The sequence below is a fragment of the Lactuca saligna genome, chromosome 3 (assembly GCF_052625555.1).
Source record: "Lactuca saligna cultivar CGN05327 chromosome 3, ASM5262555v1, whole genome shotgun sequence".
NCBI lineage: Eukaryota > Viridiplantae > Streptophyta > Magnoliopsida > Asterales > Asteraceae > Lactuca > Lactuca saligna.
Window position 1 is genome coordinate 21,810,883 of NC_136419.1, and position 14,813 is coordinate 21,825,695.

Here is a 14,813-nt window from a genome sequence, read left to right on the forward strand (position 1 = left end):
AATGTGTATTCTTGAATAACCTTATTTTTCAATTATTCAATCATTTCATTTTACAAAGTTCAATGTTAGCGAGATTAGTCAACAATTTTATGTTTCAATACAAGAGGAGGGTTGGTCAAATCGCTTGAATATAAGTTATCGACCCTTCTTTAGTAGAACTAATTCTTTCTTGTAAAGAACCCATTTCGGTACTAAGAGTAGGTTGATAACCCACAACGGAAGACATTCTATCCAACAAGGCGGATACTTCAGATCCTGCTTGGACAAAACGGAAGATATTGTCAATAAATAAAAGTACATCTTGTTTATTAACATCTCGGAAATATTCCATCATAAAGTATTCATAATGTATAGTTTAATTTAATAACCGGAATAAAATATTTAGTTGACATTCAAGAGTTTAAAATCAACTCCGTTTGATATATATTGAGTTTAATTATAAGAAAAAAAAAGAATTTTTTAATATAAAATATTTGACATATATATATATATATATATATATATATATATATATATATATATATATATATATATATATATATAAAAGTAGGTTCAACTATTATAACTAATTATTGTGCGGATATCGTATGCTATGAGAATTATTAAGAGAATAAGTTGTTTAGCAATGCGAATACATTTAATCTTATAAAAATATCGTCATTTTAATGCATTCTTACTAATTATTATTTATTTTTGTTCTCACACATCATTTTTCACTCATTTTCATTCTGACAGAATACGACCAAATAAACATTCAGACAAACATTCTAATAGAAATGAGAATAATAATAATAAGTATATAATAACTTTATAGACGATTTAATTAGTGATAATGTATGTTATTGACAATTGTTATCTAAGATTCAACATATTCACATTGCTAAACAACTTATTCTCTTAGTAATTCTCACAGCAAATGATATCCACACAATAATTAGTTTGAATAATATAATCTACGCCTATATATATATATATATATATATATATATATATATATATATATATATATATATATATATATATATATATATATATGAAAAGTTATATGAAAATGAAATTATAATATGTAAGTTTAATGCATTAGATTTTAATTTTGTCTTTTTTCATAAATAATTCACACATAATTCTGTTTAGAATAGAAAAATTAATATCTTATTACTTTTTGTACTTAAAGAACATACTTTCTTTATGTTTTAAATTTGTTAAATGCTTTGCGTGTAGATGACCATCTTTACATCTCCCACGTCTTACTGGAACATATATGCACACTAGAATTCACAAACATATACACACAAAAAACCACAACGAACACACGAAATAGTAAAAATGGAAAAGATACAACACAAGATGGTAGCAGTGAACGGCATAAACATGCACGTAGCAGAGCTTGGCACAGGACCAACGATCCTCTTTATCCATGGCTTCCCAGAGCTCTGGTACACCTGGCGCCACCAGATACTCTATCTTGCCTCACATGGTTACCGTGCTGTGGCACCTGATCTCCGTGGCTACGGTGACACCACTGGTGCTCCTGTTTCCGACCCCACCAAGTTCACCACCCTTCATGTGGTTGGAGACCTGGTGGCGCTCATCAACATTGTGGCTGCTTCGGGCGAGGACAAGGTGTTTGTGGTGGGACATGACTGGGGTGCAATGATTGCTTGGGCTTTGTGTCTTTATCGGCAGGATAAAGTAAAGGCCTTGGTGAGTATGAGTGTTCCTTTCAGTCCAAGGAATCCTAAGTTCAAACCTATTGATGGACTTCGTGCTCTCTATGGAAATGATTACTACATCATCAGATTCCAGGTTATCTTTCTTTAATTCTCCCATCAACAACACCTTCACCACGTTCCACACACAACCATCTCCGTCACTTGAACCATCCTTCACCACTGTATATGCATATGAATCTATGTTTTAGGAACCCGGAGAAATCGAAGGTGAATTTGCGGAATGGGGTACATATAGAGTATTAAATGATTTCTTCAAATATCGCAAACCTGCCCCCCTTTTTCTACCGAAGGGTATTGGGTTTGGAACCTCAGATGATGATCCCATAATCTTGCCTTCATGGATGTCCAAAGAAGATCTTGAATACTACTCCAGCAAATTCGAGAAAACTGGCTTCACCGGAGGTCTAAACTACTATCGAGCTTTGAACTTGTAAGTTAGATTCGAACTAACTAAGTTGAACTTAGTTTAAAGTAGTGAAAATGGAAAAAAATAAATAAATAAATAAATAAAACCTTTTTGTTGATTTACAGGAACTGGGAGCTAACTGGTCCATGGACCGGAGCTCAAGTGAAGGTGCCTGTTAAGTTCATCGTGGGCGACCTTGACCTGACCTACAACTCGATGGGTGCTAGAGACTATATAGAAAAAGGAGGGTTTAAAAAAGATGTGCCTCTTTTAGACGATGTAACCGTCCTTCAAGGTGTAGGGCATTTTCTTCATGAAGAAAAACCTGACGAGATCAACAAACATATCCATCAATTCTTAAACAGCTATATATGCATCAAACCAGATCATTTATGCTCAATCAATGAAAACAAGTGGTGCATTGGTTCAATCAGCCATAAAATTAAGGAGACGTTGCGAAGATATTTACTCGAATAACTGATAAGATCTTGCATAGCTACCATAACTAGTGTAATGAGTCGATGAGAAAGTAAACATGTAGTGTTCATTCAAATTATACGTGTATGTAACCTTTGTTTCCAGAGGTATGTTTATTTAATTATTTAAATTTATATGAAAGAGGGTTTTAGGATAAACTTGTGTTCGTGACACGACTAGGGTTACTCACATGCTCTGACATCCAAGTGTCATGGGTTACCTTTATGGTCTTTCATGCAATTGACATAGGCTACCTCATGGTCTTTCATACAGTTGCCAAAGGCTACCCCCATGGTCTTTTATGCACGTATCACAAAGACAACTAACATCCTATGTAGTATAGTGAGAAGACTCACTTGTCTCATGAAGTTAAGTAAACCACAAAAAAACTGACATGCAAACGGTGCTACAATACACCTATCAAATCAAAAAAGGTCTAACCTTAGTCTATACTCTAGAACTAGAATTTTAACCAAAAGTGAACCCGAGTCAACAAGTTAACGATCAATGTCAAAGTTAACGGTCGACATTTCCATTAGTTGGCCCTCACATCATGAACAACCTATGGTCATGTTGTGAGAAACACACTCAACCCAATCCCAACTCGGTCACGATCCAACCCAACCAACTCAGTCTTGATCCAAACTATCGTCACGACGTGATGAGCAGGTCACCACGTCGTGATAGGTGTTGGATAAGGTATGTAAGTTCATAACTATTTGTGGTATGTACTTGGCTCGGTTGGCATGGTCCATTTGGGTTGCATGACATCATGCATTTGGATAGACTAAAATGAGAGAAATAACATTTATGGTTTTTTAATATATTATAAGTTCTAATATATTAATAATATTATTTAATTAGTATTGATCAAGAATTAATTTAGAATTAATTCAGTGATAAAAAAGGTAACTAATTAAATATATGGGTTGATTGTGTAAATCACTCATACTTGTATAGTGGGCTAATGATTCATGGATTATCAATTTGGGCTAAAACCCATAGGATGCTCCATGGTGGTTATATAACCCATGGTTCATGGAAATGAAAGGTTATGTCAATTAGGGTTTACATGGTGTAACCCCAATTGTAACACACTATATAAGGACCCTTATGTTCACCAAAATCGGACTTAAGCAAGAAAGAAGAGGGCTAGCCGATTTCAAGTTGTGTGAGATTTCTCTCAAGTTTATTCCAAGTGCATTTGGTGTTGTGTGAGACATTTGAGGCATCACACTTGGGGTGCTAGGCTCTCAAGGTTTTTCAAGGAATCCAAACTACTACAAGGTATGTTTTTCTAGCTTACTTTTATGTTTAAAAGTTCCCCATGTATGCTACATAGGATTATGAACTTTGGAAAATCAATTTTGCATGTATCTTAGTCAAACATAGATCCAAGGTTTCTAAGGTTGCATGAATACCTTAGGAGTGTTAGAATGCTCAAAAGCCTACAGTGGTATCAGAGCCTAGGTTTATTTGTTTATTACTTGATGCAAAATAGCTGAAAAAGTCGAAATTCTTGCTGTCTGCACAGGGGATTCACCGAGTCCATGGGGGGACTCGACGAGTCCAAGCGTATCTTCAACCAACTCGGCGAGTCAGTTCCTACACTCGACGAGTTGGCCAGGCAGAGTGTATATTTTCGATTTTTTCTACTGGAAATGGACTAGAAACATTACCCTAAACTGTTTTGGTGTTTTAAAACTTGTTTTAGATGGTGTAATGGTTGTTCTAATTCATTTACAATGGCTAATATCAAAATTCCATGTTTATATGTGTTCATATGTTCTTGAAATTTTGATATGAATATTCATGTTCTTATGAGTTCTTGCAAGATCATAGGAATTATGTGCTATTGATTGGTAGTTAATTCTTGATCATGATGTGTTTTAGTGGAGTCCATAACTTGTCCTCAAGTTATGGATAACTGATGTGTGTAAAACCAACTAGTTTTAATCCTACTAACTTAAACACAAAGACAAACACACGAAAGGCAGCGTACCTATTGATTAGCAATTTAGTTCAGGTAAGTAGGGTATCGAACACAGGGAACGGTAAACAATTAAAATAGATGCTAATATAATCTAAATAAAACAAGTAATAGAAAGAGTTTTCTCTAGTTTTGCAAGACTAGAAATTTAAACAATTAACTAAAACTTAAACTAAGAAACTAAGAGCTAAGCTAATAAAAATCAATTAAATTCAATAATAAAGAGGACTTCTGTTTAGGTTCGACTCATTTGTTCCCATGGATGATTTCAATGTATCGGATTAATTCTTCATTAGCTACCGACTAAGATGATTATTTCCACATTTGCTATTACTAATCCTTAGGAAACAAATTAACTCAAGCAGTGGCCAGTTGTCTAAATCAACAGATTTCCTAGTTATTGATTCAGGTTAAATAAGACTTGTAATAGTTAATCAAATTGGTGATTCAATTAACCTCTTGCTGATGGTGTATCACACAAGCTCACACATTAACTTACCTATCTTCAAGTTAATTCTAGTTTCACATTCGTTATTCCTAGACATACAACTATGTGGTCACAATAAATCATATGAAATTAATAACTAAGAGATGTTCATACAACTTAATTACTAATTTATTAACAGAAGAATAGTTATTGTTAACACATAAGGTTCTTTAACAAGCTTAATAAAATATAATCACCAATTAAAATTAATCCTAATCAAATAATCAATCAATGTTCATAAATTCATCTACCTAAACAGAAGTTATGAGTTTTTAGCTCATGATTACGGCAGAAACAAGCCCAAAAACGAAATCAATTGGTAAAAACATAGTTCAAACAAGAGATTAGGTAAGAGTAAACTTGATTTTGACTTGATTCTCCTTAAAGTTGAATGTAGGGTTGATTCCCTTGCTTCCCACGCTCCAACAGCACCTTTAGTCGACAATTGGCCTCCAAGGGTTCATCTATATACTAGGGTATCGATCTGAAAGTCCCTTTATATAGATTTTTACAAAACAGGGGCTACTCGGCAAGTCCAATGACCTACTTGGTGAGTCCATCATTTAAAACCCGTATACGGCAAGTCAACGCGTCCAGAATCGTGAAAGTTCGATACAACTCATCGAGTAATCGACCCTACTCCCCGAGTACGTTTCGAATCAGCATTTTCTCAAAACACGAAAGTCGTCCGAAATTGTGTCTACTTTTCAGAACATTTTGAATCTCGTCAATCAGAGTTACGGTTCATGAGATATGGCCAAAACACTGACAAGGGGTCAAGCTGTCCAACAACATCCTTCTTTCTTCAAATCCAAGATCCAAGCTTCCAATAGCTAGTTCCGCTTCATTTTCCTTTCGAGCATGTCTTTATTGCTGAAAATGAAATATTTAATCTAATTAAGCACCTTTTGTTCATTAAATGAGACAAAATCAGCATAAAGTATTAAGATCATGCATGAATTTTATAACTAAATATGCCCATATCAATAACCAAAAGTCACTTTGTAATAAATCCATTAAAAGAACACATAAGTTACAAAAAATGAAGAGTCTTCATTTTTAATAAACAATAACTCATAAGTTATGAATTGAAAAGTTTTGTAAAGTTACAAAACTTTGCCTCGAGTTTTAGAACATGTAAAGTCATCTAGTAAAATTTAGTTCCAATCCCTAGAATTTTAAAAGTTAAAATTCAACCCTTATACTCTATAATATTATAAGTTAATAATATATATATATATATATATATATATATATATATATATATATATATGTATGAGATCAAGTCGTTTTACCGTTAGTAGGCCTCATTTACGAAGCCGGTCTATAAGGGGGGTATAAGGTTGTTGCCTATAAAATGATAGCTTAATGGGTGTCCACTCTCACCCACCGCTTCCTTGATCGGTGAAGGGTCGTTAGCCGAACGGGTAGGACAGTGACTTAAAAATTCTAATTAAAAGTATAATGATTATTATAAATTAACTAAATGTTTTTATAAATTCCCAATCTTAGTTACTTAGGAAAATGTGAATAAGATGCTAACCCATGAAATTATACTTTGCACTTTGATTAAGTCGTTAGTGGAGCGTGTGTGGTTAACCGGAACACTAAATTGGACTTAACAAGGCATGCAAAGGGTGACTTAAGGTTTTTCATAGGTCGGTGGAGTGCGTATGGTTAACCGGCACATCGATTGAGTGAAAAACATTAAGGGTACTAAGTAATTTGCATGGTTACTTCACACCTTGTTTTGTGATCCTCGACATCCCAGTCACAAAACATGAAGGGAACACTCGAGATTGAAACATACCATTGAAAAGTTCAATGAATCTCAAAAGAATCTAGGAGTTTCTAAAAACCAATTAAAAAACCAAATAATTTATATTTCATTTTTCATGGTGGAAATTGGCGAATCGTCATTCACCTACCTTTCAAATATGTTATAACTTAGATTAAGACATCCTTCTTCTAGGTTATAATATATTATGATTGAATCCTAGCCTTAATATTACATTTGGGTGTTTTATTAAGGACTATCTTTATATCTAATCTAAACTTGTTTTCTTCTTTTCAGATGTCTTCCAATAATGCTGCTTCAGGCTCTAACCCTACCGGCTCCGTCTCTCTCATAAACCTTTGTGGGAGAGTCATCTTTGATGGATTCAAATTTATGGATTGGATCAGGAACATCAAGATGGTCACTCGGTATGAGGACAAGGAATATGTCCTTGAAAAGGAGCTTAAGGTACCCGAGCCGTCTGCCTCTCCTGAGGAGGTCATTGAATATAAAGCACATAAAAGATATGCTACCAAAGTGGCATGCATCATGTTGGCCACTACGCCAGCCGAGCTCCAAAATTCCTATAAGGATTACTATCCTTTTGAGATGCCCTAGGATTTTATGTACCGCTACCATCAAAGTGCTCGTCAAGAGCAATATGAAATCATCTCCTCTATGATAACAACCCGGATGAAGGATGGTGAACCCATCACGAGCCACATGCTGAAAATGCAAACGTATGTGGACCGTTTGCTGAAATTGAATGTGAACTTCTCCGAGGAGTTAGAAATAGATATTATTTTGCACTCCTTACCATCGTGTTATGATCAATTCCGCATGACATACCACATGAACAAGGAGAAAGTTACCCTCAGCAAGCTTCAAGGACTCCTAAATACCGCTAAAACATGTCTTAAAGGTAAGTCAGTTGTTACCGCTTCTACTCCTACTCCAAACTCGCCCCTGTCCTGGCAATCGGAAAAGGTAGAGGGAAAAATAGGAAGAACCCTTCGAAGGGTACCAATGGTAAGACCCTTGATGGCTCCTATTCAAGTGGAACCAAGAAAGGTTTCGTCACTCCTTCTTCTAACCCAAAAGAGGCTGAATGCTTCTATTGCCATGAAAAGTCGCATTGGAAGCGGAACTGCCCAAAGTACCTGCAAGACATAAAGGATGGGAAAGTAAAACCCATCCATGCAGGTATTTACACAATATTTTCTAATAACTCACCCTATTCTAACTCTTGGGTCCTTGATATAGGATGTGGAATTCACATATGTTCTGATTTGCAGGGACAAAGAAGAAGTGAGAATGTGGAGCATGGAAAGATAAACTTGATCATGGGGAATAGGAAAGCTTCACCTATCACCAAGATTGGAGTTTAATTTTTGTTGCTAAGTAGTGGGTTTACATTGGATTTGAATAAATGTTGCTACTCGCCTAAAATAGCAAGAAATATTATTTCCTTTAATGCTTTGTACAAACAAGGGTTTACATTTTCTTTTGATAATGAAGTTGGTGGAATAAATGCTTTCTTTAATAATGTTCTTTATTTTAAAGCATTACCTTGTGATGGTGTGTATGAAGCTATGTCTGTTGTAGATAACCTAGGAAATAATGTGTTGTGTATTGATTCTTCTAATAATAATAACTTGGACAAAGCATCATTATGGCGTTGTCGTCTTGGACATGTAAGCAAGAGACGCATAGACCAACTCCAAAAGGATGGAGTCTTGGAGTCATTTGACCTAAATTCAGATGATAGTTGTGAATCATGCTTACTTGGAAAAATGACAAAGTCACCCTTTACTTTTTCTTGTGTAAGGGGTGAAGGTTTTTTGGATCTAGTGCACACATATGTGTGTGGACCCTTCAAAACTGCGATAAGGGATGCTAATCGTTATTATGTGACTTTTACAGATGATTATAATAGAGATGGTTATGTATACTTAATCAAGCATAAGTCAAAGACTTTTGAAAGGTTTAAAGAGTTTAAACAAGAAGTCAAGAATTAATTGGGCAGGAAAATTAAGATGCCTCGATCTGATCGAGGTGGTGAGTATCTTAGTACATAGTTCATCGACTATCTTAAGGAATGTGGGATTGTCTCACAATTGACACCTCCCAGGACACCACAGTTGAATGGTGTGGCTAAGAGGCATAATCGAACCTTGTTAGATATGGTTCGTTCCATGATGAGTCGAGATTCGCTACCAATCTCATTCCGGGGGTATGCGTTAGAGGCTGCCACCCATATCCTTAATCTAGTCCCTATAAAAAAAGTTGCCAAAACTCCTCATGAGATGTGGACTAGAAAAGTTCCTAATCTAGACCACATCAAGATTTGGGGTTGCGAGTCTTTCGTGAGGTGTGAGACTCACGATAAGCTCGAACCTCGAAGTGAGAGGTGTATTTTCGTCGGCTACCTACATAAATCCTTTGGTTACCTCTTCTACAGACCCAGTGAGAATGTGGTTTTTGTAGTAAGGAGGGGTGTCTTTTGAAAGAGAGAGTTCATAAGCCAAGGAAACAGTGGGAGGAAAATTAACCTCGAAGAAATTCAAGAGTCAAGTGGTGAAGGAACTTCAAACCCTAGCAGTCAACCTGAGGAGGAAATTCCTGTTGATCCAATTGATGAGTCTGTACCTATGAGGCGTTCCACAAGGGTTAGGAATGCACCTGAGCACTACTACGGTTTCCATATTACTGCGGAAGGTGAGACACTTATCAGTGATGAGACACTGGTAAGTCTGGATGAACCTAACAACTATGCAGAAGCCATGGCAGGCCCCGAGTCTGCTAAATGGAAAAAGGCAATGGATTGCGAGATACAATCCATGTATGACAATCAAGTTTGGAACTTGGTTGACAATCTTATAGGTTATAAGACAGTTGGGTGCAAATAGATCTTCAAGAAGATGACCGACATGGATGGTAATGTACACACGTATAAGGCGCGACTAGTTGCAAAGGGATTTTCTCAAACATCGGGAGTTGATTATGATGAGACATTTTCACCAGTAGTAAAGATTAAGTCCATTAGGGTCCTGTTAGCCATTGCCACATTTCATGACTATGAAATATTGTAAATGTATGTCAAAACCGCTTTCCTTAATGGAAAGTTGGTTGAGGATGTTTACATGAGTCAGCCAGAGGGTTTTGTCAGTACAGAGTACCCTAATAGAGTGTGTAAGCTTGAGAAATCCATATATGGATTGAAACAAGTACCTCGCAGATGGAATCTTTGTTTCGATGAGAAAGTCAAAGAGTTTGGTTTTTCGAGGAATGAAGACGAATCTTGTGTATATATCAATGTTGGGTTTTGAGCATTTTAACACTCCTAAGTGTACATGCAACTCTAAATACCTTGGATCCATGTTTTCTCTATTATACATGCATATATGAACTTTCCAAGGCATTCATCCTAACTAACATAATAACATTGATTTATATGAATATATGGAGTTAGAATTACATACCTCTTTGATGTACAATGTCTTCATGAAGCTTGAGTGACTAGTGCCCCAAGTGTGACACCTCAAATGGTTCACACAACACCAAATGCACATGGAATGACTTGAGAGAACATATGCACTTCATGACATCGGCTAGCCCTTCATTCTCACACATAGTGGCTGATTTCTTGAGCCATGGGATTCTTTTATATGGTGGCTATTAGGGTTACACCATGTAACTCATAACTTTACGCATTCCTTATGCTCTATGGATTTTAACCTCCATGGAGTATCCATGGGTCACCCCATGGACTTAGTCAAACATAAGGAATCTTGGATCACAAGACCACATATAAGAATGCGTGATTTACACAATCAACCCATATATTTAATTAGTCTCCTTTTGATCACTTAATTAATTCCAAATTAATTCTTGATTAGTACTAATTAAATAACCTTATTAATATATTAGAACTTATAATATATTAACAAACCTTAAGTGTTATTTCTCTCATTATAGTCTATCCAAATGCATGATGCCATGCAACCCAAATAGACCATGCCGGGTCGGGTCAAGTCTCACCAATTATAGTTATGGAGTTAGACATTAATCCAATAGTCTCCCACTTGGATAAGTCTAAAAATATTATTGCGTATGACTTCAAGAACTGACTGGCAATCATAGCTCTCAAAAGCTTCTTTCGAACTCTGACCTTGCCGATGATCTCTGACCTTTGTCAATGACTTGTCCATTAGATAAGGGATCATATATTCCTCCATTCTAGATATCATATGGACTGAGACATGGATTATAATCATTCTCTCTGTCCATTTGTTGTTTCCTGATTTCCGATTTATGACGACTGACTAATTGAACAAATCAAATCAGTCCTGGCCCGGCCGAGCACTTACATTTGTCATCACCAACTTGTTCTATTACTTGTTGAATCATACACAAAGGCACGTTTTATAACATCGAGTTACCAAATGCGTTTTCATGCTATCAATGTACAACCAACTCATAGTAACAACTCATATCTCTAGGTTTGAATAATATAATATATTATCGTCTCATGATCACTCGTGATAAAATCCATGAAGTGATTCCAATGAGCACGAGTTGAATCCAATACTCAGAACTTATGAGCACTCATGAGTGTTGCAGCCCTTTGTCCAACATCTTAGACCTCTACAAGCCAACCCATGATAGTCTTGATTCATATCTACTTCCAACATATGACCGACTACGGATGTTTTGAATAACTTAGTCATTCCGGAAGAATAACCTAGTTTATTCTGGAAGTTAAAACATGCAAAGTGAAACACAATAATAATTGAATCCAATATGGTATCAAAACCTATGAACAAAAATAAAACACCTTTTATTTATCACCATATGATTAGCCATTATTCATTGTATACTGTTTCAGCTATCAACTTTATTCTTGAATTTAAAACAATAGTTGTCCCATGCTCCAAGCATGTACATTATGTTTTCTAAACACTAGTCATGCCATAAACCAAGTATGCATACTATGTTTATCTATGATCTTTACTTTGTGAAATAGATCAATTGAACATAACTCCAATGATCCTATTTTCACAGTCCCAAATCCTTACTGCAAATGCAAGAATTCCAAATTCATGCCATTTACTGAAATCTATTAGATTCTAAACTTATATGCATTGATCCTCTTGTAATGATTATGCATAAAGGCAGAAAGACTTGACAACAACCATTACAGAGCATTCTAAAGGATATAAGCTCCTTGGAAACATCCTTATTGCATTAAGTTTCCTAATCTTACACAGATTGAATAATTTCTAACTTTGAAACATTTCCAGATTCCATTTTGACTATCACTTCTGAACAAGAGTTGCCTCCTTACAGATTATGTCAATATGGTCCTTCCAGAATTATCACTATACTTCCAAGTGTCCTTGAGCAACCAATCTTTGGTAAACCTTAGATTGTCCTCGACAATTGTTTAATCCTTTTATTCATATCCAATTCTAGACCTTTTCCCTTCTTAATGCCCCAGACATTTGGAAAATTTAAGAAAGGATGAATAAAGCACATGTAATCGATCCTATATCCGAAGCATACGGGATACGATTCATGATATCTCACATAAAGACTAAATGTAACATCCCAAAAATCAGAACTAAAATTTTCTTTTTAAAACATTACTAAAAACCATATTCATAAAAACCGTAACATAAATCATAACATAATTTTGTAGCATTAATTCGAAATACAACTTATTATCAGAGTAGAACATCCCAGGCTAGCTGACTATGGTGTGTGCACTGCAATCTTTCCGAGCTCCTATTTTGAAAACTGAGTACCTGAAACCAAAAACTGAAACTGTAAGCACGAAGCTTAGTGAGCTCCCCCAAACTACCACATACCATACAAGATTATATAAAGCACATACTGGGCCTTGCCCACTGCATCGGACTGAGGTCCGGACTAACTGGGGCCTTGCCCCCTGCATCGGACCGAAGTCCGAAAACTGACTGGGACCTTGTCCCCTGCATCGGACCGAAGTACAGACTAACTGGGGCCTTGCCCACTGCATCGGACCGAAGTCCGGAAACTGACTGTGACCTTGTCCCCTGCATCGAACCGAAGTCCGGACTAACTGGGGCCTTGCCCCTTGCATCGGACCGAATTCCGGAAACTGACTGAACATGGCATAATATATCAACTATCATGAACACATATACTGCATACTGCATCGGACTGTAGCCCAGATCACATAACACATAGCACATAACACATAATTCCTGTCTGAGCCACAAAGGCATCAAACATACTAACTACTGCATCGGATCGAGGTCCGGAAACTACTGCTAACTGAACGGGCCGGCATTGTGGCCTTAGACCTGTTCCTACTGGAAGGAAACTCACCTGAACTGCTGAATTCTGCTGGTAACCCTCGGACTGCTAACCAACCACCGTCTGAAATGCTGCTCCTCTAACTCTCCGAGCTACCAATAACAAAGAGACACTTAGCCTGACAGACCTCTAAAAGTCAACTAACTCAACTCCGATCAAAGTCAAAGTCCTGGCCAAAGTCAACCTTCCATGTTGACCCTACTCGCCGAGCCAGTCTACTGACTCGCCGAGTTCACTGATTTCCAAGTTCTGACCTATCCAACTCACTGAGTCCCCACTCAACTCGCTAAACTGAGCCTTGACTCGAAGGGTTTGGGGTTTTGCGACTTGACTCGCCGAGTCCAAGAACAGACCCGCCGAGTCCAAGGCAATCTTCACAGACTCGCCGAGTTGTTCATCCAACTCGTCGAGTTCGCCTCCGTATTCATACTACTCGCCGAGTCCACTCAAAGGACTCACCGAGTCTATTCAGTCCTTAATCCATGCAGTGGCTTTTCGAGCCAAACAGAGGTTGCAACTCATAGATCCATACTTCTATGGCCTATCCCTCACGTAAAGTGGCAAACTTTACGTGTAGATCAAGAGATCTAAGCTTAAAACAATCCAAACTAGGGTTTAAGACAAGGAGGCTTCACTATCAACCCAAAAACAGATGCTTTATGACTTTCTAGGCCAAGATACACTCAGATTTGAAGTAGCAACTTCAGATCTGGGCTTCTAACTCAAAATAGTTTCTTAAGCATGGCATAAAAGCTCAAAATCTCATAGCCAAGGTTGATCTATTAAACAAAAGAGGGAAGGTAACGATTTATTACCTTTAAATGCTCAGAAATACTCCACCAACTCCGGATCCAAGGCCCCCTTCTTGTTCCACAATGACTATCCTCCCTCTCAAGCTCCAAAAAGCTTCACCAAGGGTTAGATCTTGCTCCAAAACGATTATAGCGGCTAGGGTTTATTGTTTTGAGTGAAAGAGGTACTAAAGGAACCTTAGGGAAGAGAATGATGCGTTTAAATAAGCTCCAAGTCCCGGATTTAGGGTTTTCCTCGTTCAGACCAGACTCGCCGAGTCACCTTGCTCGACTCGCCTAGTCGGTCGCTTACACCTCGACCCGGATCCCGCTCGGACTCGCTGAGTCCCTCCTTGGACTCGCCGAGTCTCCCCTTAAAATTGGGGTTTTCTTTCTTTTCTTGGCTTTCCAACTTTAGGTGTTACACTAAACCAGTATTTTGCTATAATATTTCCATTTCAATTTGCCAAGTTCTCATAACTCAGATTATGAAAAGGGATGCCGTAATCATAACCGAATTTGAGAAAGCAAATAATAGACCCATATACAGAATTTCCTTATGTTGATCAATTTCAACATGAAATTCATATATATATCCTTGACTAATTACGATTAAAACCTTAATCTAAGCTTTTAGATTTGAGATGAAGTATAATTTCCTCTCCCTTAATTATAGCAAAACAACTCTTTCCCAATTGAAACTTTTTGTTTTCTATAATTAACATTGCTAACTTGCAATACTTATCATAATTATCATGCTCCCACTAACATGATGATTATTAGCATAATACT

At 36.9% G+C, this 14,813-nt stretch overlaps 1 protein-coding gene across 1 annotated transcript; it reads left to right on the forward strand.

Annotated features, from left to right (window-relative positions):
- Window positions 1-1,256: 1,256 nt before the first annotated feature.
- On the forward strand, window positions 1,257-2,756 carry LOC145033455 (epoxide hydrolase 1-like). The gene is made up of 3 exons (XM_078982061.1): window positions 1,257-1,806; window positions 1,922-2,163; window positions 2,265-2,756. Exons 1-3 carry the CDS (start codon window positions 1,327-1,329, stop codon window positions 2,614-2,616), a joined length of 1,074 nt encoding a protein of 357 aa, XP_078838187.1. The 5' UTR covers window positions 1,257-1,326; the 3' UTR covers window positions 2,617-2,756.
- Window positions 2,757-14,813: the final 12,057 nt, after the last annotated feature.